Genomic DNA, 25,288 nt, shown 5'->3' with positions numbered 1-25,288 from the left:
CAGTATGACTGATTTTCTCCAAATACAATATGTAGGGGGAATGAATAATCATAAACCGTGAAGATATGTAAGCTATATCCCAGCCATTACTGTACTGGTTTATGGGGGCTTTTAGGTCAGCAATGATTTTGTAAATTATTTATGTTGCATTGAAATACTAAATTAAAAAGCAAAAATATAGCTTGTAATAAACCACAATAGATCCATAATGTCTGCTGTTTTTACTTCAAAGGAGTGTTTTGTTTGGTATTTGAGGCTCTTTGCCAAAGCGTCTTTCAAGCATTTAAGAACATTTTTGTATGAACAGCCAAGGATTAATGTTATGCCTCAGCATTGGAAACAACACTGTCATGAAAATCCACTTAAAACAGGCTAAATGAGAATTCCACCTACAGAATAGAATGGTGTTGCTTAAAATCCACTTTGACCAAACATCTGAATGGAAAACACGGTGTAGAAGTGCTTGGAGGACATGTGTTCTACATAGCGTGAGCGTCATTTGTGGGAAATGCTTGCATTCACTTCGGTTTAGTAATCAGATTCATTCTTTCTGATGATTCCTGTTGATTATGAAAATCAATACTAGGAACCTGTGGTTTATCAGCGTGGGGAGGGTGAACCCGGATCCACTTACTTCTTAAAACATTGTCATGTGCTAACAGGCCCCAGGGAGAGAATGCTGCAGATAATAGCTTGTATATTTGTGTGAACTCATTCCCTGTTGGTGGGGAGGGCTAGACTGGATCTAGGCTTGTAGGGTGGGGGCAGGGTTCTTCTTTTCAGCTAATTGCTTTTAGTTTGGAGGCAGCTGTGTTTACTATATTCTATACAGATTTCCTCTAGATAGCCAAATACATATATGGCAGTGGAACAGCTGTTCATTTTTCTTCTTCCTACAGTTGCTTCAGTGGCTTCTCATCTAATAGTGAGTGTTTAAGTCTATGGCGTGCTTTTACAGGACATTAACTAGTGCAGAAATATTAGTTGGTTATCGAGAATAGTAGTGTTTTACTCTCCACATAAGGTTTGTTTTTTGTTTTTTTGTTAATTCTGCCACTAACAAAACAAAGTGAACTGTTAGCATAACAATCTTCTAGATTAGACATGAGTTATTAACTCAAAATGATCAAGTCAGAGGTCACCTGGCACAGGAAACTGGTGTCAGCAACATGGTTATAAGATATGGCCATTAATCATTCGATTTACAAACAAACTTTTTTGTTTTAAAAAGGGAGTATTCTTCATCTCCTCTCAGATTGCATCACTACAGGTCAGTTCTCAAGGACTGGACAGAATACAACCAGTAAGGATACCAGAAAAGCAACTCAAACGGCACTGAGTGTGAAAACAAGAATGTTTAAAAAAAAACACACACACACTTCTTGTCGAGATTACTTGTTTACTATGATGAGAAACAGTGCACTTAGTCCACAGTCTTTAATTATCTAATGCTACAGGAGATGTCACAGCTTGTGACAGTAAAAGCATTCTACCTTCTCTTTGATCTTATTTTGTGTTTGTATCCCTCCGTTCTGTTTGCGTCTGCATTTCTTTTCACCTTTGTTGGGAAACTGTGTACGCTGATGTCCCCCTCCCTCTGGAGTCTGTGGAGCGGGACATCACTTCCGCCTCCCTCCCCAACTCCTACAGGCTGCTTCCCTCCCCTGGCCTGTGTGCAGGGGTGTGGACTGCCATCGGGGCTGGTGGAGCCACTTCTTCAATTAGGCAGTTACTGTGGAAAGACGAGCACCATTCCCAAAGAGCCCAGTGCTCTCGGAGAATGAACAGAGAGCTGGCATTTCTGAGTAAAGCTCCTGCCCAGTGTGTTTCAGGTAAGAACAAGGTATTGTGTTTTTGTCTCTCTGTGTGTGTGTGTGTGTGTGTGTGTGTGTGTGTGTGTGTGTGTGTGTTAGCACATGACAATGTGTGTGGTAATTGCAGTAGTTTAATGATATAATTGAAATTCATATATTGGGGGAGGTGTGATTTAGACCACATCAAGAACCTCATCTGCCAACACAGCTGTCAAGCAAAGGTTCAGCCAAAAAATGTAATATACTAGAACTTAAGAGATGTTTAAAGGTAATATATTATGCTTCACCACTAAAGATGCTGTGGAAAAATCATTTACCATTAAATATTGTTTGTATGGCACTTTTTCTGCAATTGTATTTTAGTGCAAAGAATGTTACCAGTGTGTTGCTTTCTACGTGTTCCTTTGTCACCTAGGCATTTTCATTCATCTTTAGTTATATTTGGGTCCCTACCTCATATTCTGCTCAGTGTCATATCACAACCTAACACATTTAATGTCTAACTAGACCAGTTAATCCATTATTCATTTTTGTTCAAAGTCAAGTGTAAGACCCAGTGCTCTATGTAGGGGTGCCCTTCTGTGTCAGGTCTTACTTATTGGACAAGTGTACAGCCTCCATTTAGCTTTCTTTGTGCTTGGAGTCACAGTTACCCAACTGATATCTGCATTTACTCCTTTGCTCCTGGAAGTCCTCAGCTCTCCTGCACACAGAAGGGCATGCTGGTATGCTGCCAAATGGGGTCCAGTGATGTTTAGAAAGAGGAGGAGCAGCTTTAGCCTCCCCCTCACCCCCCCACCCCCTGCATGCCTTACTCATCTTTGCTTTGGAAACAGTTAGCTGCCTGGGAGTCTATCATTAGTGAGATGAGAAGCAGGGTTCTTCGCTGTGAAGAAAAGGCAGTGTTTTCTGAAGACTCCAGCCATAGTCTCCACTCATTCCCAGCTGCTGAGAGAGGGAACACTTGCCAAGAGAGGAACACTAAAGATTTTTTCCCCCACTATTTTACCCAAAATTGCTTCTTCTGGAGGTTATAGTGTGAATTGCTCTTGAGTGGGGAACTTAGCTTTTAGTGTTTTTGTGCAGCTGCAATATGTCAGCCATGTATATCTCTGTAATTCTCAGATGTTGCTTACAACACATGATGAATATTTTGGAGAGATCAGGTAATATATCTTGTTCCTCTCTGCCCCCACATGCTTGAATGGAATCTGAGGCTAAGATGTGACAGTTCAGAGAGAGTGCAGAGGGTACAGGCCACCCACCCAGCCTGCCTTGGGGTTTCCTTTGTCGGAACCTCTCAATCTCAGTCCCTAATTAGGCCCACTGTGCATGTAAAACCACATGTATATTTGTCTTTCTTGAAGTGCAAAGCATTTTATCCCATTCTGTGTTGTGTAGGGTTCCCTATTAATGCAGTTAGAGCTACGCTTTTCCATTAGTGTGAAATAGAAGTATTTCATATTTATTTTAAATATGTCTAATTAGGATGTACAGGCTTTGAAAATGGGATAAAATGTTGTCTTATACAATTTTTCCCATTATCATTTTTTGAATACAATGTATATTTAATGTTGTATGATGTGTAATGCTGTAATAATAATTATGCCTAATGTGATTTGAATTTTGGAAAAAAGGGGGGTGGGGGGGAGTAGAAATTATGCAGATTTTACACTGGATAGTCAGACCCAGTTGTTGTCTATGCACCTACTATCCTCAGTGGTCCTTATATCCATTCAAAGGCTCTGTACTTAGTTTTTTTCTGTTGACTGTGCTTTACATTTTTTCCCTCTGAGAATGGGTTTACAGGAAATCTCCCCTAAGCAGACCTCATTACTATTGTGTATTTACCTGAGCTCACACAGATTCCTTTCAATACTGAACTTGCTTCAAACCTTGCAGTGAACACCTTTAAACGAGGTGAATGGTATAATCATAGACAAGATCTTTCCAGCATGTTGGATCTTGCCCAGAAGAACAAGGTTTGTGGTTTGGGAACTATGAGATCATGTTGTATTATTAGCTGAAGCATAGGGAGTGCAGTAGGAAGAGACAAAGTATTGAGCACCCACTGTACTTCACAGTAGGGCTCCTGAAAGCGAATCTGACAAATAGAAGCACATTTTAGTCATCATATTATTTGAACATAATGGCATGTCTTTTTTTTTTTGGGGAATAACATGGCTTTTTATTCAATTACCAGTTATTGATTTTATATTTGGCATCTAGTAGGTTATGAGGTAGATGGACTATTTGGGGCTGAAAAGATGAATCTGATGAACCCCAATGTAATATCTGCATAAATGTTAGAGCTGATATGATCAGAACATGCTCTCTCCAAGAAGCACAGCACTGAACAGTAGCTAACCAGATAAAATATGCACTTTAACACATAATGCCTCTAGCAATGTCCATATGCATAAAAAGGACAAATTCTCAAAGCTATAGGCAATTTAGAGCATTTTCCCAAACAAATATCACTTTATGGGGGATGGAACAACTAATCCCAGAGGGCACTGGGCAGAGTGGAGTAATCCTAGACTCATGAAGTGGTACTTATTCTACAGAGAGCCCCTGGATTAATTTAGGATAAAGAGCATGTTGTCAGAGAGGACCATGTGGATGGGAAAAGGTCCCAGTTCTAATCTGCCTCAAGCACAGTAAGGAATTTGGCCCTTTTTTTTTTTTTTTGAAGAGTCATCCATGAAGCTCACACTTAATCTCCTCCATGCTAGAGACATCCTAGGCGTGCAGAGTTGTGGGGGCTCAATTTACACAAGGTCTGAAGAAAGTGTTTGGCTGGCAATAAGGGAAAGGTACCTCTATATATAAATCAAATCTTCTGCTCTTCTTGAATTGCAAATTGAGTTTGTACAATACCCTTTGAATACATGAATGCTATGCATGTATACCAGAAGGCTATGCATATTTATGTCCTCAGAAAGAACAAAGTTTCCCAACTCAAGCTTTAATTAAATTCCTCACTGAGAAGTTTAAGGAGGTTTCAAAGAGAGTGCCTTATTGTGCTCCTTATGTAGTATACATAGCGTGACTGCAATGTTAATGAGAAACTCTAGCTGAATTTGAAAACCAGCAGGGAAATTAAGTTTCTCCCTGATACACAGAAGGGAGCTGCTGTTCAGCCTAAGGAAAGGGGCACTGCAGAAGTTGTCTGTCTCTACCAGTGACATGCTCTGACTGAAAAACTACAATCGTCGCCAAAAGTTTTAAGACTGACACAAATTTTGGTTTTCATAAAGTTTACTGCCTAAGTTTTTAGATCCTTTTGTCAGATGTTTATATGGTGTAAGCACTTCATAAGGATGGCAACCTGTTCTTGCCTAATCAGTGCTTGGAGTTGAGCACAGTTTGTGTGTTTGTCCACCCTCTTTTTGAGGATTGACCACAGGTTCTCAATGTGATTGAGATCTGGGAAGTTTCCTGTCCATGGTCCTAAAATTTCAATGTTTTGTTCACCAAGTCACTTGTTTATCACTTTTGCCTTGTGACATGGTGCTCAGTCATGCTGGAAAAAGCATTGTTCATCACCAAATTGCTCCTGGATCGTTGGAAGAAGTTACTTTTGGAAGAAGTTACTTTTTGATACCATTCTTTATTCATGGCAGTGTTCTTAGGCAGAATTTTAAGCAAACCCACTCCCTTGGATGAAAAGCAACCCCACACATGTATGGTTTCAGGATGCCTCACTGTTGGAATGACACAGGACTCATGGTAATGCTCACCTCTTCTTTTTCAGACAATCATTTGTCCAGATGTCTGAAGGGGGCTTCATCAGAGAAAATAACTTTATCCCAGTCCTCTGCAGTCTGCTGTCCAGTACTTCCTGCACAATGTCAGTCTGTCCTTGATGGTTTTCTTGGAGAGAAGTGGCTTCTTTGCTGCCCTTCTTGACACCAAGCCATCCTCCAAAAGCGTTCGCATCATTGCGTGCAGATTCACTGACACAGATTCCTTCTGCCATTCCTGAGGAAACTTTGCACTGGTGGTAACCTGATCCTGTAGCTGCATCCTCTTTAGGAGACAGTCCTGGCACTTGCTTGACTTTCTTGGGTGCCCTGAAGCCTTCTTCATTGCAATTGAACCTCTCACCTTGAAGTTCTTGATGATTCGAGAAATGGTTGATTTTGGTTCTATCTTACAAGCAGCAATGTCCTTGCCTGTGAAGCCCTTTTGATGCAATGCAATGATGACTGCACGTATGACAGCAATGCATGGTTACCTTGGAGGAAGAAGAAAACCAAGCACAACCACCCTTTTAAAGCAACCAGTCTGCTCTTGTAATCACCATGACAGTGATATCTGCTGCCTTGTCCTTGTTAACATTTCCTCTTGAGCTAACGAGAAGATCATTGAAATTATGTTAGCAGGCCATTTTGCGGCAGGGCTGAAATGAAGTGGCTCAAATGCAGTAATTTTTGTGATTAATTAAATTTTCATGGCAAGGAATGACTTTGCAGTTAATTGCAATTCATCTGATCACTTCACAATCTAGAGTTAATGCAAATTGCCACCATAAAAACTGAAGCAGCAAACTTTGTGAAAACCAATATTTGCGCTAGTCTCAAAACCTTTGCTACGACTGTACCTCCTTCACACTTTCAGTTTTTGAAGAACAAAAAAGTCCAAGATACAATGATGCCACAGTCCTCATCAGTGTCAGCTTCTGGACAACGGGTCCTGTATCTTTAAAAGATTTATCTGAGGAGTGTGGGTCAACTTTCTTGGGCCAGAACACATTTCTGGTATTTTATTCTATACGATATTCCTCTCATGTCTTCAATCAGGGCGATGAATGAGTCAAACCTGATGGTCCCAACGGAATATTCTGCTTCTCTTGGACTGAGTCCTGGATATATCAGTCGTTATAGTAGTTTTGTCATCCAGGCATGCTTTTGTCCGCCAGGAGTAATTAGGTTCTGGCATGGATAAGAGGGAAGAAATGGACATGAAAGTCATTTCTTGGGTCATTACTGAAATACACCCAGTGTCATTTTTCAAGAAAGGGAGGAAAATGTCTTTTTTTTTTTTTTTTAAGTCAGAAGAAAAAAGTCCCCAGAATTTCAAACAAGAATGATTGATTATTTATAACAATAATATATTAATCTAATTATTTTATTTATATAATACTAATACTATTACATATACATAAAATACAATGACTCAAGGCTGTCTTAAAATTACAGATGACTTAAGCAGGTCTGGTACAGTAGTTACTTCCTTAGGAGCCCTTCAGTGTGTACCATGTGTGTGACCAACCTGGTATTGATGATTAAAAAAAAAAAAAAGTATGATGTAATTCCAATGGAAAGACTCTGAGAGTAAAACAACAGTTTGCCACTGGGAGAACAGTTTGAGCACGTGTTTCTCAGTGTGTTTCTGATCAGACAAAGTGTATGACTGAGGTCTTAAAGGGTTCTTTACGGATGTGAGAGCAGTTGAAGAGCACTTGTATAATATGCAGTGCATTTATTAGACTCAGATAAAACACAAACGTTTTGACATATAGGCCTTCAGCGTTGTGCTTGTAGCATTCCAACCACCAACCCACTTATGTATTGTAATTAAAGATATACTCCACCGCCTTGACAGTGTCAAGTGCAGTCTAACTGCACACCTCTTCTGTGGATTCAGTATGTCAGAAGTATCCTATAGAAGTGTAGCCTGTTTATTGTTCTTTATTTTTTTACAGATGTACAATGATGCTCGTTCAGTCAGGAACGGAAATCAAGATGCACATTCCTGTTAGCCATGGCATGTCTTTTGACACGCTTATGCAAACATTTTAGTATACCAAGCAAAATGTAATGGTAATTAAAGTGTTTGCAGATGAACCATGAAATTTTAATAAGGTTTTGAGAGATGTCAATTTCCACCTATATATGGTAAATTTCTACACTGTAAAATTATATATGAACTGTGCATGACATATTTCGCACTTACTCATTACTCACTTTACTTACTCATCAGGCTCATGCAACCACTCCTTCACTATCTGATCAATAGTTCATCAATGGAGCTACAGAAGGTGACCTAAAGAGTGACATTGTCTAGATTTCCTGTTGACAGATCCTGATGTCTCTACTGCAAGATATAACACTAACACAATTTTGTTTGTTAGTTATAATTGAAAATATTCCTTGCTTTGACCACATTATCTCTGTTGAAAATACTTCATCTATTTTGCCTGTCTTGGGTTTTTATGGGTTTGTCATTTTAAAACATTATGAGGGTAGTAATTCTGTATGAATTTTAGGCACTAAAGGATGTGAATGGAATTTTGTGCTAAAATGGAAAATGTAATGCTCTGTTTTTACTGTTTACTGCACCTTCCCAGTGCTCTTAAAGCCTCGCTGTAACTCACCTGCTCTCCAATACTACTACTTTAAAAACAACACTGGTCCTAAAGACTGATCTAACAGAAGAAAAATGGGCCAAATGACTTCCTTTCACGAGCCTCATAAATATATAAGACAGAGTAAGGAATAAGCTAACGAATGAGGAGAGAAGAGAAGTACACACAGAGGAAACTAAATGAGAAACCGAAGAAGTGTAGTGGGTCAACATGCAAAAGTCAAGGGTTGGGGGATGAGTTCCTGAATGACTGATCTGTCATTCATTAGATCAGTGAGATTTACTGTGTATATATCCAATGTGCACTAGATCATTGAGATTTACTGTGTGTATATATATCCCTGGATTGTTTTTCTGCCTTCCTCCTTTTTTGATAATAAAAACCAAATATTTGGGAATATTGTTGTTTGCTGACAAGAAACTGATTTAGATAATGAAATTGGGAAATTTTCAGCTTCATTTTAAGCTTCTACTGTCATTGCTTATAGGCCAGCATAAAAGTATTGAAGTTTAACTGATAAGTGTTTTCCTCCTGGATACCATTTTTCTGAAAACTTTGTACATGGATTATGTTTGTACATAAACAATTAACACAATGTACTGTAAATTGTAAAAGACAAGAATGGCTTACTGAAAAAAATTAATAGCAGTACAGTCTCTGGGCATGCCACAGCAAGGTGAAGGCAATTTGTCTTGTCCTTCAGGCTTTGTCAATTAACTATGATGGGAGACATTATCCCCATTTAGTCATGTTGTTGATGCTGATGGGTGAGACAGCTCTCTCACTAAACCTAGGATCTGAGGCCTGTTTGAGGTCAGAGGTCATATTTCAAGTTGACATCTCACCTTGGTGGGACTGGGCAGTGTTTTTGGCTCTTTCTCAGTAAACATGTCAGAGATGTCATTGAAGTATGTCTGCAAGGCTGAGACATTTTAGAGTACCTGTTGCCCTTCTTTGTGCATTTCAGTAATTTTAGCCAAGACTACACTGTGCGCACAATTATTAGGCAAGTTGTATTTATGAGGATTCATTTTATTATTGAACAACTACAGTGCTCTTGGTAAATCCAAAATTTTTAGAAACCCCAACCCTGAATATTTAGGAAAGTAAAAGTGAGGTTCTGAATATGTGTCCATAATTATTGCACAAATATTAGTGTGCAGAATTATTATGCAGCTAAATGAAAAAGGGAACTTTTCCCATCTCACTTGTGTATTTTCATAAATTAATGTGAAAATAATAAACAAAGAACTCAATTTACAAATAAACATTTCTGACATTTAAAAAAAAAAATCAGTGGCTAATATGGCCACCCTTCTTTTCAATTCCATTCATTGAGTCTGTCAGTTTCGTAATCTGTTGATTTAACTTTTTTGTGCAGAAGCAACCACAGCCTCCCGGACACTGTTCAGAGAGCTGTACTGTTTTCCTTCACTGTAAATCTCCCATTTAAGAAGGACCCACAAGTTCTCTTTAGGGTTTAGGTCAGGTGAGGAAGGGGGCCATGTCATTATTCTTTCATCTTTAAGGCGTCTAGTGGCTAGCTACGCAGTGGAGTACTTCTATGTCCTGCATAGTTTAGTTTAGTGCTGGAGCCATTACCCATATGTATTTAGTATGGATTTCTTTCATGGGTGTTTTACATTTTAGATAAACAGTACTAAGCACTTTGTGAAACAATCTACACGTGTAAAGGAGACTATATTCTTTGCTTTTTGATTGGTTTCGATATTATAGTCCACACACACAGAGAGTTGTCTGCTTTCCTTTTCTTTATGTGAATGTGCTAGCAAAGCTATTACTAACATGTTAATGTAAACTAAGCAAGAACAACACAAAAATATATAGTATGTATGAATTTTTAAAATTGGCTAATCTTTTGCAGATCTCCTCTGAGCATTTGATACGATGTCTAAATACCTTGAGAGAAGATGGACACAGAGCATCCACTGTGAATCTGATAAACTCCTATCATAACGTAAGCAAGACAATATCTCTTAAGGTGAGGATTTCATATTTGAAAGTTCAAAAAACAGAGCAATATAACCACCAAAATGAAATCCTTCAAACCAAGCAATCTATGCAGGACTTACAAGCTCAGAATGGCTCTTCAAGGAAGGACCTGTGTGTGGCTATTTCGGTGTTTCCTTTTGCTGGGACTTTTGCATTGGACTTGGGGTTCCCTGGTGAAAAGCAACCGTGGCCTACGGGTAAAGAGGGGCCAGTCGGTCTTTCTGCAAGAGGGAGATCTGCAGTTCCATATACCTATGGATAAAGACACGTGCAAGCTGGAAGTAATTCTGAATGAGCCTATTACACAACGTGTTGGCACACTTTCCCCGCAGGTATATCCCCTCCTCTTCATTTCTATCCCAGAAAATATTGATTTATGCTCAGAAAGTCTGTAAAGAAAATCCTGTCCATCTAATTATCATTTTCAATTTTGCTTTAGGTGAAGTCATGTTAATTCCCCTCTAAGGCTTGTAGGCTTCATCTTCTGCCTCTTAACCTCTGACACAAGTCAATTGACTGTCCATCAGACTTCACTTGAAGAGTAGCATCAGTGTAGCCTACTTCTTTGAAATAGATATAAATATAGATATAAATAAAATCTTTGACATATGCAGTGTTGTATGTAAAAACATGAATGGTGTTTTGGTGCATTCTGTCCGATATTTGCATAGACTGAGGTCATTGCACACACAATTAGACAAACCACCTGTTTTGGAGAGTAATAATTATGACCCTGTACAAAGAACAGCTGCACAAGAACTCTGCTAAAAAACTTTGGGGGTCTTTTTGTAGTTCATTCTGCCTTGTTCATCATGGTCTTTTTGTAGTCCATTCTGCTCTCATTGAATTGTCATTCAAAAGGACAGCCTTCTAATTAGACGTACCTTCAGCCATGCACAGTGAACCCAAATGAGAATGTGGTGATGGAAACATGCTTACTTGTAAAGTGATACATATTTTGATATTTGATACATTAACAGTGATTTATATCAGTGACAACTGACACATAATGACTCCATCTTAACACTGAAGAAAATGAATAATAATAATAACACTGATTTTTGTATTGTGCTTTTGGATTCTGAATAATCTTCTTGTAGAAAGTGGCTGTCGATGCTTTGCATGCCATTGCCTGGTTATTGCTTTCGAAGTCACATTTGTAGGCAACTATGAAGTCAATTATCGGTTATTTACTTACAAGATTTATTTGCTATTATGGAGGTCCATTGTATTTTGTTTGTTTCAGCTCTCTTAACATTATAGCCTGTGGGTTATGTTTTTATAATTATTCAACAAAGTGACCACAGGAACGAAGTCCTTCATGTTATGTGTCTTGGCCCATTGAAATAATTATGTGCAGAATATTAAAAAGTTCTGTTTCTGTGGCAGCATTTGTGTATTTTTCTTTTATGTGGCTTTCAAAACTACTTTGGGTATGTGGTATAGAAACACAATCTGTCAGTTATTTAAGGTGTTGTTATTGCTCTTTCATGTGTCTTTATAAGACATCTGCAGATTTAACAAATATCTTGTGGTGTTTGTTACTCCTGCCCAGTCAGTAAAATCTCCTCTGCATTGCTTAACTACTGTTCTTTTTTCCAGGTTTTTGACTGCCACTATTTGATTGATGAGGTGAAATACACTCACAATGGCTGTCCCATTTTAAAAAAGGATATTATCAAGCTACGACTGTACAAGTATTTACATTTTTTTTTTATGTCAGAGAAGAAGCATTTATGGCCCAGCAATTTTACAAGTATCTTAGGACAAATAAATAAAGTGTTCTTTGTCCACATGGACATTTAATTGTTATCATATTTTTGAATTTTAGATTCACAGAGACAGAGACCTATAGTGAACTGTTTTCACTCCATGTTGAGATTATGGAACCTGACTGCAATATTATAAAGCTGGGACCAGAGACACTGCAAGTTCCAGAGTTCTATGGCTTTTCCAATGTGCTGGATGGTAATGTAGTGTCCTTCCACTATGAGCATCAAACCAACATAGAGTGTACGGTCAGGTTGATCACGTCAGAGTCACATCTACCTGGACACGGTCAGCTGGTCACTGGGGAACCCGAGAAGATAGAAGGGCCACGAGGAGATGAACCAGATAGCTTTGTATCTATTCGACAGCATTTGGGTATAACATTTTCCAATATTAACTAGTAAACAATTCTCTCATATGCACATTTTATTTTTCAATATAGAAATCAGTTTTTCTATGGATATTCACTGTTAGAAGTTATTGTTACTTCTGTAATTGGTCATATGTAATCGGTACATATTTATGTACCAATTTGATCAACATAGATCAGTAGTGTTGTATTTAATTGTTTTATATTCTTAGTAAACCCTTTTTGTCCACATTGAATTTTTTTCAAATTATTATTATTTTTTTTTACACATTTCCCTTTAGATAATAAGGCCAGAGCCAACTGCAAGAGCGAAGATTGTTTAAAAGGACTGAAACTGGTAAAGATTACGAAAGTGCCCTGTGATGAATTCTTAATGATGGGCATTCGCTACCAACATATTGATCCTCCATCACCTGACATTGATTACATTGCTATCAGACTGGACCTTACAGACACCAGGAGCAGGAGAATAACCCAGGTAAAGTTTCATACGGTATTTAAGGTGTTCGTTAATAATAACTGAGTGTTCACCTGTTCTTGGCTTTGTCTCATAATGCACTCATCCAATGACAATATTTGTGAGATTACACAGTGTGCAAACATCTTCTGTGCCCAGTCAGAGGAAGCCTGGATTCCTGTGACAGTTAAAGGAGCAATGCCTAACCAGCCCCCCAAGCCTGCCTTCATGTCCAGGTTTATCCTTGAGGTGGATCAGTTTATTCTGACTCCATTCTCCACAGCCACTCTGGACGCAGAAGATGATGAGACGCCTAAGAACAGGCTGGTGTTCAATATCACCAGTCCACCTAGTCAGGGCTTCATCACTCATCTGTCTGACCACACGAAGCCCATCTCCTCCTTCACCTGGCTGGACCTCAATGACATGCTCATCAGCTTTCAGCCCCCCAATTCCAGTGAGACACAACGCAGAAACTATGAGGTATCTCATACCTGCTAGGCAAGTTTTGTAGTTCTGACATCAGCCCCAGGATTTTAAACCTGACACGTTGATTATTTGCCTGTATAATTTGGAATGAAATTATGTAGTGTTATTATGTAAATAGTTTGGATGTAGAATGTAATGTAGTTATTGGTTGTCTATAACTGATTCTTTATCATTTACTTCACTAGGTGGAGTTTGAGGTCCATGATTTCTACTTTGAGAAAAGCCAGCCTGTAACGGTACATGTGTCAGTCAGAACAGCAGACACAAATGCACCAAGAGTGTCATGGAACATGGGTGAGTATTCTCTTCTGTCTTCCTTTACATTTTAACTACAGCAGTACAATATTATTGAAATAATTTACATATATATACTGATTATGCTGTTATGTAAATAGGTCTCAGTCTCTTGGAAGGCCAGTCTCGTCCCATAACGTGGGACCAGCTGCAGATTGTAGATAATGATAATCTGCAGGCTGTGAGAATCATCACTGTGGAAGGCTTACAACATGGCAGGCTGACTGTCCGAGGTGGGGGATGATTGTTTACTTCTCCACCAAAAGTAACAGATGAAAAAAAGATATTCATATTCACTTTTAAATAGTGCTTTAGTAACTCAGTTTTACCTGGCCTGATTTTAGGTGGGAAAGGGTTCATTTTCACTGCAAATGACATCAAGGCTGGGGTGGTGCACTATCACCATGATGACAGTGATACCACCAAGGACTTTGTGACCTTCCGGATCACCGATGGCCGCCACCAGACCAGGCACAAATTCCCCATCAATATTCTACCCAAGGATGACAGTCCTCCTTTCCTCATCACCAACATGGTCCTGGAGTTATCTGAGGGGCAAAGGGCTCTCCTTCGTGGGTCTATACTTCAAGCTTCAGATATGGATTCCAGTGATGACTACATCTTGTTTAACATCACTAGGCCACCTCAAGCAGGGGAGATCATGAAGATGGCAGGGCCAGGAATTACAGGTGAACAGGGTTTAGCTCACCCTCTTTTTTAGGAACACTGGTTTAGCTTATACCTTACATTTGCTTCTGCTGTCTCATGTCCTGGAACTTTCATGTGTGCTTTGTAGGTTATCCTGTAATGCGCTTTCTCCAAAAGGATCTATTCCATTCCATCATCTACTATAGGCATTTTGGTAATGAAGTATTTGACGACTCGTTTGAGGTGGTGTTGTCTGATTTTCATGACCCACCCAATCTCTCAGACCCTCAGGTATAAAATACTGACACATCCTGCACTGATGATAGTGAGTTTCATATTTTTAGCCCTTGTAAACCCACTCTATTATGTAAAAAGGGTTATCACAATAACTACTGACTTGTTTGATTTTAATAGACACTTGTGTTATTATTTCTAACACTTAATGTGTTATTATTTCTCAACATTCCCAGATAATTGTGATTCAAATCCAGCCTGTGCCAGATCAGCCACCTAAAGAAGGCCCAGCAGCCACACGGCATCTGATTGTTAAAGAGACAGATGTAGTATATCTGACCAAGCAGCAGCTGCACTTTACTGATTTGGAATCACCAGACTGTGAGCTCACCTACACTGTCACCACCCCACCATTCTACAGTAACAACTATGGGTAAGTGCAATTTTGACTATGTCAAACATTTAATGCAACATTTAAAAGAACTTTAAGTAACATGTATTTATATGATATATTTTTTTTGCATTCTTTTGATAGTTACCATATTGTTTGATTTTAGAAATGTGCTTGCATTCTTTTATTTATCAGAGGACCTGATGCAGGGAGGTTGTTTCTGGTTGACAGCATCCCAAAATTTACCAAGGACCCCAGTGCCCCAGTGCTCAGACTTTTCACACAGGTAAAATGATTCGTGCCTGTGCTTTGTCCCAAAAGGTAATTAAAGGTGAACATGACCTCTAATAGCATGCTTCTCATTCTTTAGCATGCTGTCAACTACATGAAGGTAGCCTACATGCCACCTATCCATGACGTTGGGCCTTACCCACAACACATCCAGTTTGTCCTGTCTGTGACGAACCAGCAGGGTCACATCACCACTGGAGTCTGTTTCAACATTACTGTGCTGCCTGTAGACAACCAATCCCCTGAGGTGACCTGGAACCACTTGTTCAGCACAACCCCCTCCCCCCCCCCCCCCCATGGATTTAAATGTGAAGCACGCCCTTTAGCTAACAGATAGCCATGATTGTTACTGACAACTGCTCTCATTTGCAGTTAATGCACACACAGCTAATACTAACAGTGCATTTTGATTATTGCCAAGTGTGGCTCTGAGCGATGTATCGTTGCATCAGGTGCACGCGAGTCCACTGACAGTAGAGGAAGGGGCTGAGAGCTGGGTGAGTGTCGACCACTTGCGCCTGACGGATGTGGACTCTCCGGAGGACTCTCTGCACATGCAGCTGAAGAGACATCCTCAGCACGGGGACGTGTATCTGGATGGTGCCCCCTTGAGTCAGGGCCAGACGTTCACCATTAGGGACCTGAGAAACTTAAAAGTTAGGTCAGATATGGTAGCGTTTTATGTACCATTTTCATTAGTAAAATTAGGAAAGGATTTTTCCTACTTTGCTCACAAATTCTATAAAGAGCTATAACATAACATATAACATAGACTTCTTAACATTTCTGCAGTATGACTGATGCATACTTCTTCACAGATACCATCATGATGGTTCAGAGACTGAGCAAGATGACATTGAATGCATAGCCTCAGATGGGGTGAATTCAGTTGACTTTGTTCTGCATATCAAGGTAAGAGAAACTCCAAAGTTCAAAATGTGTGTTGATGCATAGCTTCTTCTAAAACTGTGTCTGACTAAGACTTGTGCATTCAATGACAGGTAACACTAATCAATGATGAGGTACCATTGCTGGTGCCAGACTTGAAACCTGTTCTGGAGTGTGCAGAGGGACAGGAAGTTGTGATCACTGTAGAGTATATCTCTGCAACAGATGTTGACAGCGATGACAACAGCCTCACCTATCTGATTGCCCGTCAGCCATATCATGGTGTTGTTCTAAAGAATGGTATTGTGGTGGACAGGTTCATTCAAGAGGACCTAAAAGCTATGATCATCACTTACAAACACACAGGTACTAAAGCTGCTACATTTGACTACTTCTGTTTTTACTTGTTTACTACTTTTTGCTCCTACTTTCTTTGTTTTTATTAATATTACACTAAGTAGCAACAGCTATGTTATACTCACCTCAGGCAGATTTGCACCTATTTCAGTTCTACAAAATGATTGGACTGTTTTCTATATATATATGCATACCTATAGATTTGCCATGGCTTTATGCTATCGTCAACTACAGTATTTAAACGATGCTTTAACACACTGACATAAATTACATTCCTAAGGGCAGGAGATTGGATTGTTCCCTCGTCATGACACCATCACACTTGTGGTCTCTGATGGACAGACACATCCAGTGTCTGCTTGCTGTTATGAGAGAACTCCTGTGTTTAACAAACCACCACCTCGCCTACACGACTCCCTACCAGTCTACGACCTCAATGTTACTGTTTATCCTGTGAACAACCAACAACCATCTATTGTTATTGGTAACCTTAATTTGCTTTGGTTGAAACAAGTAATTGTTTCAATTATTTCATCAATTCTTATTTTGGGGGAAATTTAATTACTTTCATTTCAAGCTTGGAGGGGCTTTAAGACAAACTACAAGTGCCAAACTGTACTTATATACAGTAAAACATACTGTACATTTAATATCAAATAATATCCTAATACGTAAAAAGCTACTAAACATACTAAATAAATGTATTAATCTAATAAGAGAGAACTGGATCCAAGATGATTCTAGCAAACATGAGGTAGCCAAAATTATGTAATTATATGATTGTCATATTTTACATGAATTTAAATTGAAGGATATCCTCTTGAGATGTACAGTAGATTCTCATTTTCAAATTGGTCCTGTGAGCAGCAAGTTTAACAAATTTAGCTTCTAAACCATCTGAACCAGCACTACTACTAACATGTAACTCACATATAGATTTTTCTAAGGGAGATTGAGCCATTACATACAATAGGAGCTAAATTGAACCACAGATAGAAGAGAAATGCTGATGTAAAGTGTGTGTATATATATATATATATATATATATATATATATATAAAGAGAGTGATCACTGGCATAACACCAGATTGAATGATCCTTTCAGGATTAGGATAAGTGATAAGTTTTCTAACCCAGCAAAGAAGTCTGATAATCCACTGCAGTAGGTTCATTAGTGAGGTTCACACTACCAAATATGTTTCTATCATTAGAAGAAGAATGGTCAAGCCATTTTGCAGTAAAGTTATTGTTTCCAAATAAAAATGATTTTGATTATTCTGATTAAATCTAAATTATTATTATTATTATTATTATTATTATTATTATTATTATGTTTTTTTAAAATATATTGGCTGCTCCTGATTGGTCAGCATAGTAGCAGCCTTATTCCTGAAGAATTCATCCTCTCTCCACAGGTGAGGTCCTTGGTGTGGAGGAGGGGAGTGCTGCAGCTATCACTGTTACCCATTTAGGAGCCTCTGACCTAGACTCTCCTCTGGAGGAGCTGCATCTTATTTTGGTCTCTCCACCACAGTTTGGCTATATTGAGAACGTCCTGCCCAGTCCAGGCTTCGAGAAGAGCAACATGGGCATCAGTATTGGTCAGTCTTCTGACCTTTGAACTATCAAAACAAATTCTCAGCCAATGACTACACAGAACTGTATTTCACCTAAACTATAGTTACATAACTATCATAACATAACTATATATGTTGCATAGATTTAGAGATAATGTTATTTTCTAAGAAGCACTGCCAATTATGATAATTATGTGATTAAAATGTATGAAGTTTAAGTCAAATAAAACAAATTGAGATAAAGATGTGCTGTATTTGCTAACTCTGTTGGCTTTCACGTGTTCTGCATTTCAGCTTCTTTCTATTACAGGGATGTAATGAATGGACACATAAACTACGTGCAATCCAGACACCAAAGGGTTGAGCCAACTGCTGACCAGTTTATGTTGTGTGTGTCTGATGGCAAACACCAATCTTCTGCAATCCCCTTCTATATAATCATCAATCCGTCTAATGATGAAACTCCTGATTTCCTAACCAGGAACATTACTGTGAGTCAAAGAGTGCTGGAGTCAGGTGAAATAAATGGTTGTACCTCTTCTTGGCTCCAAGAAAAATTTATATGGAAAGAAATTTTAAGGTGTTAAATTAAGGAAGCAACATGCCATACAGTATATATGAAAGTCCTTTTCCAGAAAAGGTGTAAGTGTCTTTCTGTTGAACACGGTTGTGTGTTTTATAGGTCCGTGAGGGAGACACGAAGGAGATGGATCCATCTATTATTAATGCAGTGGATCTAGACATTCCCAGAGATCGTTTAACCTTCAGCATCATCCAGAAGCCCCAACACGGTGCCATCATGGGCAGTTTTCAGGTGAACGACGTGGCCCATTACAAAAGATCCCTCCAAAAGCATGGGAAGGGGGTCCATGTGCAAGACTTCACCATGGATGATCTCAGAAATGGTACCGAGTCGTGTTTTCACATTTCACATTTATAGTACATTTGTTTTAGACCTATATTACAATTGACATATTTTATAGAGTACACTTCTGCATTCACTGTTTACCTCAATAATGACATCACATGTATATGATGTCCGAATTCCGTCAACTGTAATTTTACTTGAGACATGCAAATGACATATAATCCATAAAACATTCTTATATTCCCAGTTAACCATTCTATTTTTTATTATTTAGAACTTAAATCTGTGCAGACTAAAGCAGGGTCTTGGTAACTCTATCCTCAGGTATGACTCTGATATACATGCATGATGACTCTGAGAGTGAGCAGGATGGCTTCATCATCCAGCTCTCTGATGGGAAGCACCAGCTCCAGAGACGCATGTCGGTCACTGTTCTGCCTGTGAATGACGAAGAGCCACATGTTATTCGGTATTCGATATGTCCACGCCAACTCTGACATCAGGCTCATCTAATTTGCATATCCAGGCATCAACAAAGCACAATTTTACTGGCCCATAAAACAGTACGATGGCATCTTATGATGCTAGGACACCTTTATTGATGGTGCCATCAGCGGTGACTCAGGTGAAGCAGGTGAAAGTGAGCTGTAATGAAATCTACTGTTGTGTCTGTGGTGCAGGAACACTGGGGTTCAGGTAGAAGGAGGCGAGGCCAGGCTCATATCCAGTGCTGTGCTGAGTGCTCATGACAACGACACTCCGCCCACTGGCATCATCTACGTGTTTGACAGTTGTCCCACTCACGGCCTGCTTCAGATTAAGGTCAGTGTGTGAGAGATGGATAGGATGCCAAAGTAGACTCCAAAGACCCCAGTGGTTGTTTTATAGTCATCTGTTATAATAACATATTTCACAAGCCTTCAAAGTTTCAAACAGTAGCTGCTGATTACCTGGTATGATGGTGCATAACCTGAAATGTGAGAGAATGTCAAGTAGTCACAGAGTCATACAAACCTCTGCGGTGTCCTCTCAGGTAGGCCTGGACTGGGTGGCCATGTCAGCAGGTATGAACTGTTCCCAGGAGGCTCTGGAAATGAACCTGCTGCGCTACGTGCACACAGCCCAACCTGGACTTTACACGCAAGATTCCTTCGTCTTCCATCTGCAAGATGGAAAAAATCGCTCCCCTGAACAATACTTCCATATCTCACTAAAGGAGCTTGAGAAAGGTGTTCATGAGCATTTTTGATGTTAACATGAAATTGTGCTTTTTGATATATGAAGCACATATGTCAGTTTCATATCAAGCTTTTTGATGCATTTCGTAACTTTTCTTCAGGAGACATATCACTGCTCATAAAGCCACTGAAAGCTAGCCGTGGAGAGCGTGTGGTGATCACCACAGACGTCTTGCTGGCTGCAGATGGCACAGACATGCCGGAAGAGTTGCTCTATGTCATCACTGTATCTCCGGTGCATGGTCATGTGGAGTACATCAGGCACACTGGCATTCCCATTCACTCTTTCAGCCAGCTGGATGTAGCAGCTAATCTAGTGTGCTACGTCCATGACAACAGAGCAACTTCACCTAGAGAGACGCTGCAGTAAGGAGACCATGGCTGAGTCCTTGGCCTTGCTTGTGTCACTATATGTGATTCTGTGCATGTGGTCCATCTCCTTGGGTTAAATTAATGACGGAGTGTCTAATGTCTGATACACCTTCTTATACCTTCAACTGTACATGATATGCAAAATAATTCCAAGCCTTACAGTTTGTAGTTCTTTGTATGTTTTAAGTTATGTTCTTTACTAATATATTAATTTGCATAACATGTGCTTGCATCCTCTGTACAAAATTGAAATGTCTTTTCAAAAATCTAGGTTTGTCGTCAGTAATGGAAAATCCACCTGTAACGGTACTCTGGAGATTCTGGTGGAGATGACAGACAGGGTTCTCCCTAAGCTGATCCAGAAAGCTGGCCTAAGGGTTCCCCAGGGTTCCACCATTACTGTCACATCTGATAACCTGTACCTGTATGACCCGGACACTCCGCCCCATTCCCTGATCTTCAGACTGGTGCAGCCACCACAGTATGGTCAGCTTACTGTGAAAGGTGCTCCCTTAGCTGCGGGGAGTAACTTCACACAGAAGAACCTACGGGATCTGGATGTTGCCTACAGGCACTTTGGTGGAGCGTCTCAGATCGACCGTTTTCTGTTCACTGCTGCTGATGGCGCTGAGCGAGGATTCCTGGTGGAAGGGAAGGTGCTGACAGAACCAGTCTTTTTCACCATACAGGTGTGGGGTTAAGTATTGAAATTTGTTGACCATTGATAAACACTGAACATAAATGAATGAATAAATGACCATACATACTGTGTGGATCTGTGTGTGTTTTCAGATTGAAGCATTAGACAGTTCTTCTCCTAGTGTGGTAGTGCTAAAGACTCTGTGGAAGGTGAAGCTTCTTAAAGATGGACGTTATGGAATCTACATCTCATCCAGAGAGCTGAAGGCCCAGGACGCAAACTCTCCAGATGAGGACCTGACCTTTCACATACTTAGAGTTCCTCACTTTGGCTATTTGGAGAATTCCACCAATGGTATAAAGGTTTAAATATTTCTTTAGCCCCTTTACACATGATATGACCCGATACGACCGACAGGAAAACTCAACTGTTTGACTGTGAGAATGTCAGGCTTCTTCTTTTGTCTGTAGGTGAGTTTGTGCATCAACGGTTCACTCAGAGGGATCTGAACAGGAAGAATATACTCTATGTAATTAACACTGCTCTAGAGGTTTTGACAGATAGCCTAGAATTTGCAGTCTCTGACCTGATTGGTAACACTGGACCATCTCACAAGTAAGTGCTATTAATGAAAAGGTCATTAATATAGCATTAGCTCGCACTAAAGGCTTGGGAAATGTGCTATTTCTGTAGATTAGAGTTCAGTTGGGCCAGAGTGGAGCTGACTGAGACAGAGCACCATGTGTGTGAAGACCAAGGAGCACTCTCACTTACAATTCAGAGGAAGGGCAATACTCAGGATTCAACATATGTAACTGTCAAGGTAAAAACAAGTAGGCATCTGTTTTCATTTCATACCTGAAATGAAGAGGTTGTGGAAATTAAGTTTTTTTGAATTCTAATTTGGATTCTCACTTGAGTAAATTTTGTTTTAGACATTAGCCCCCAGGTGGTTTTCTGTAAACATGGCAGTTTCAATTAAGTTTGGTGCCTAAAATGCACAGTCTGTTTCACAGTTTAATTGCTGCATTGTCTTCAATCATCAGGTAAACGGACTGACAGCAGCTGTTGGGAAGGACTACATACCTGCCCCCTCAGCTTTGATTCAGTTTGACCCTGGTACTGTACATTACCTTTGACAAATTGTATTTTTATTTTTAGTCTTTGATTGTGGTCATTTTGCCCTAAAGATGAAGTCTGTGTGATGTATGTTTATAGGCTGGGCTCTAGGTTCACCCCATGTCTCTGTTTCTCTAGGCATGGCCAGTCGGCTGTGGAGGATGGAACTGGTGCAGGATTCTCTGGAGGAGGCAGAGGAGATATTTGAGGTGACCCTGGAATCCCCTGTAGGTGCAGTACTTGGAGGAAATACCAAAGCCATGGTCACAATAGTGGACATCAGGAACGGTCAGCCTGTTGTACACACAGCATCCACGCAGAGAGGTTTTGCTACATAGTGCCATTAAATTATAATATAATGTGTAATATTTGTAGTTTCTATGGGTTTTGACTACCTCTACAGGGCAGTGTGGTGAGAAACTCACCCCAGGAGGGACGACTCTTCAGGGTAAGGAGATCCAGTTAGGGCCTTACCCCAAACATGGCTCCATCCAGGTGGAGACTTTACCCATCACTCAGGGACATGTCTTTGCTCGAGGTGACAATTTGCCTCAAGTTATTCCTCCAGTCTCTCAGAAAAGGCTAAGAACCAATGGCAATGGCAAGAATGTAAGTTATGTTGTCATATTCAATAAAATGTGATCAGTTATTAAATTAACATATTTTACCAGATTTCTATACATCTGGGGCATTGTTGTCACAGGACATATATTATTTGGTTAATAGTTTTTTTTACCCACAGGTTCGACCCTCTTCGGCTGTTCAAAGTGGATCTGAGGTTGTTTACACTGTAAGCTGATCCCTGTTTTACAGACAACCTACAGACATAATTGCAATCAGCAACCAGTTTCTGTATGCTGTAAAGGACTGTAAAGGACCACTTTGTATTGCAGTATCATGGGATCATGTCATTGACTGTGGAAGATGACAGTGTGACCTCTCAGACCGGGAGGAAGGCACAAGTGCAAGTGACCAGCAGAGGGCAGCAGCGTTCAATACCAGCCAAACGCATGAGGCAGATTCCAGTATTGCCTGCAAATATACGAAGGGGATCTGTTGCTCAGGTAGTAGTTAAATGTTACCTGTGGAGCTTACAGAATTTTACTTTAAATGTAATATAAACAGCTAAATATAATAACTATTTACTATAAATTGTTAAACAGAAATCTGTCTGCAGGTTTGTCCCAATATATTCAATTTATATATCGTAATATCCATTTTTCTCTCTAGAACACTTCTTCCAGACCTGTGTCTAAACTCTGTACTCCAGAGGTGATTGGTTTGCTCCACTATAATGAGAGCTTATTGCAGCTCTTCCATTGCAATGGGGTTTCCTGGAAACCTTGGGTGGTGACTGATGAGGTACTCAACACGAGTCTCACTGGGTTGCAACACCTGCTGTTACTTGATCTCAACGACTGTTAGCAGTCAACACTGTGCTGCTTTTATGAGAAACAATACAAGTTGCGAAACGAATTGTCCCAAAATGAATAGTGTCTTCTCTGTGCTCATCCAGGCAGTCAATGCACAGAAGTGTCCACAGGGATGGACGTACCGTAACCACCACTGCTATCTGCTGAGCAATCAGCACAAGGCCACGTGGAACGCTGCGGCTCGAGCATGCCGAGAGAGGTAGGACCTGCCCGCCATTACACGCTGCCATCAGCTGCGTTCCCCGCTATGCCTTATGTTGTCGCTTAAATGTTTGACCCAGCTTCCAAGGCAGTCTCGTTAGTGTCCTGTCCAAGGCAGATATGGACTGGCTCTGGGACTTCAGTGAGAGGAAGCCCTTCTGGATTGGTACACCCTTCTCCTCCTCCTTATTAGTGCGAACTCTGAAGATGCTAATGCTAAACTAGATCCTAACAGATACTTGTACCACTTTTGCTGCAGGTTTGAATGACCGGGAGAACAAAGGCCATTGGGAGTGGGTGGATGGAGAACCAGTCACTTACACCAACTGGAGGCGGAGTCCTCCCCAACCCAGGAGGAAGGGCAACAAGAAGTGTGCGCTGGTCTGGAGGAAGACAAAATGGCAAATACGAGACTGCAAGATGGGAAGGGGACATCATTATGTATGCTATTTAAAAACATGAGCGAACAACTACCAAATCATTTAAATCCTCTACCAAGGCTGCTAACGTCCCAGTCTGAGTCCGTCTAACGTCATACTGTACATGGTATATGATGAAACTGCAACCAAACCAAGATGTTCCGAGCAGCTTAAAGATACACAATGAAGCCTAATATGAGACATGATGGCCTAAGTATTTTAACTTCAATTTAAAACCTAAATTCTCACCATGGCACGTGTCAGAGATGTTATGTGATTCATAAAACTATAGAGTAGTGGCCCATACATGTATAATGCACAGGCATCAGTGTCTATTTGATGTTTAATTGTACAACCAGAATATTGCGCAGTATGATGAACCAAAAATTTAGTGTAAGCAATATTTGAGTTTCTTATATATGTAAATGTACAATCTAGGCTACATATACACACTTTCTAGCATATTTATTTTACTTATGAATGTGTACTATATACGTTAATGTGAGGAAGACCTGATTTAGTGATTCCTTTAACATTCAAACTCATTAACACATCAAGAATGTTTTCACTATCTACTATACTATTGAACTTGAATGGGCCAACATAAACACAGACAAAAGGTAAATGAGTTGCTGACTGGATAATAAAGATCATCAACCAGTCATAAAAACATTTGTCCTCATCAATTCAGGTTTAAATAAATTGAAAAATGTTAGGAAAAGTTGTTGCCAGCATCATGATGAAATGAAAATCTTTTATTAAACATTTGTTAACCATTAGAAATGAAATATAAAAGAATTTTGAATGTTATAATAAAATCAGGTATTTCTGATTGATTTACATACAAAATAAGGCACAGTTAATTAGTTCCTGCATAGCAATGTACAAAACGTAATTACACTTAAAAAATAAAATATGAAAAATGTACATAATAGCTATGACAAATTTAGGAACAGTAACAAGGAGAAACAAAATTAACCAGTAAAGTGTATCCATTAAAAATCTACAAAACAAGCAGAAGATTTAGTCCAG

At 39.7% G+C, this 25,288-nt stretch overlaps 1 protein-coding gene across 4 annotated transcripts; it reads left to right on the top strand.

Moving 5' to 3' along the window:
- Positions 1 to 1,595: 1,595 nt before the first annotated feature.
- Positions 1,596 to 24,309, top strand: frem1a (Fras1 related extracellular matrix 1a). Of its 4 annotated transcripts, XM_027015053.2 has the most exons (38): positions 1,596 to 1,832; positions 10,073 to 10,189; positions 10,274 to 10,532; positions 11,803 to 11,897; positions 12,032 to 12,345; positions 12,622 to 12,818; positions 12,957 to 13,280; positions 13,472 to 13,580; positions 13,682 to 13,813; positions 13,925 to 14,269; positions 14,377 to 14,519; positions 14,699 to 14,895; positions 15,049 to 15,139; positions 15,224 to 15,391; positions 15,597 to 15,805; positions 15,963 to 16,056; positions 16,146 to 16,398; positions 16,670 to 16,873; positions 17,805 to 17,990; positions 18,261 to 18,457; positions 18,649 to 18,871; positions 19,159 to 19,303; positions 19,515 to 19,656; positions 19,868 to 20,063; positions 20,174 to 20,438; positions 20,716 to 21,133; positions 21,237 to 21,438; positions 21,555 to 21,699; positions 21,778 to 21,907; positions 22,131 to 22,203; positions 22,342 to 22,491; positions 22,607 to 22,812; positions 22,946 to 22,993; positions 23,097 to 23,267; positions 23,434 to 23,565; positions 23,720 to 23,835; positions 23,918 to 24,003; positions 24,097 to 24,309. In XM_027015053.2, exons 3-38 carry the CDS (start codon positions 10,290 to 10,292, stop codon positions 24,297 to 24,299), a joined length of 6,552 nt encoding a protein of 2,183 aa, XP_026870854.2. In that variant the 5' UTR covers positions 1,596 to 1,832; positions 10,073 to 10,189; positions 10,274 to 10,289; the 3' UTR covers positions 24,300 to 24,309. The 4 variants fall into 4 exon arrangements, with proteins under 4 accessions (XP_026870854.2, XP_035375699.1, XP_035375700.1 ...); XM_035519806.1 differs by lacking the exons at positions 21,555 to 21,699; positions 22,131 to 22,203; positions 22,342 to 22,491; ... (5 more) ...; positions 23,918 to 24,003; positions 24,097 to 24,309 and having other exon boundaries at positions 21,237 to 21,446; positions 21,778 to 21,901; XM_035519807.1 differs by lacking the exons at positions 18,649 to 18,871; positions 19,159 to 19,303; positions 19,515 to 19,656; ... (13 more) ...; positions 23,918 to 24,003; positions 24,097 to 24,309 and having other exon boundaries at positions 18,277 to 18,310.
- The last annotated feature ends 979 nt before the right edge of the window (positions 24,310 to 25,288 follow it).

The sequence above is a fragment of the Electrophorus electricus genome, chromosome 19 (genome assembly GCF_013358815.1).
Source record: "Electrophorus electricus isolate fEleEle1 chromosome 19, fEleEle1.pri, whole genome shotgun sequence".
In the NCBI taxonomy this organism is placed as follows: domain Eukaryota; kingdom Metazoa; phylum Chordata; class Actinopteri; order Gymnotiformes; family Gymnotidae; genus Electrophorus; species Electrophorus electricus.
Note: the sequence above shows the minus strand (reverse complement) of the source record. Positions and strands in the feature narration are given on the sequence as shown.

Bases quoted from the DNA above. Each gene is read 5' to 3' on its own strand.
- frem1a (XM_027015053.2), top strand. From the start codon at position 10,290: ATGGCTCTTCAAGGAAGGACCTGTGTGTGGCTATTTCGGTGTTTCCTT. The intron at 15,806-15,962 runs GTCAGATATGGT...ACTTCTTCACAG, and splicing joins CTGAGAAACTTAAAAGTTAG to ATACCATCATGATGGTTCAG. The intron at 20,439-20,715 runs GTAAGGAGACCA...TCAAAAATCTAG, and splicing joins TCACCTAGAGAGACGCTGCA to GTTTGTCGTCAGTAATGGAA.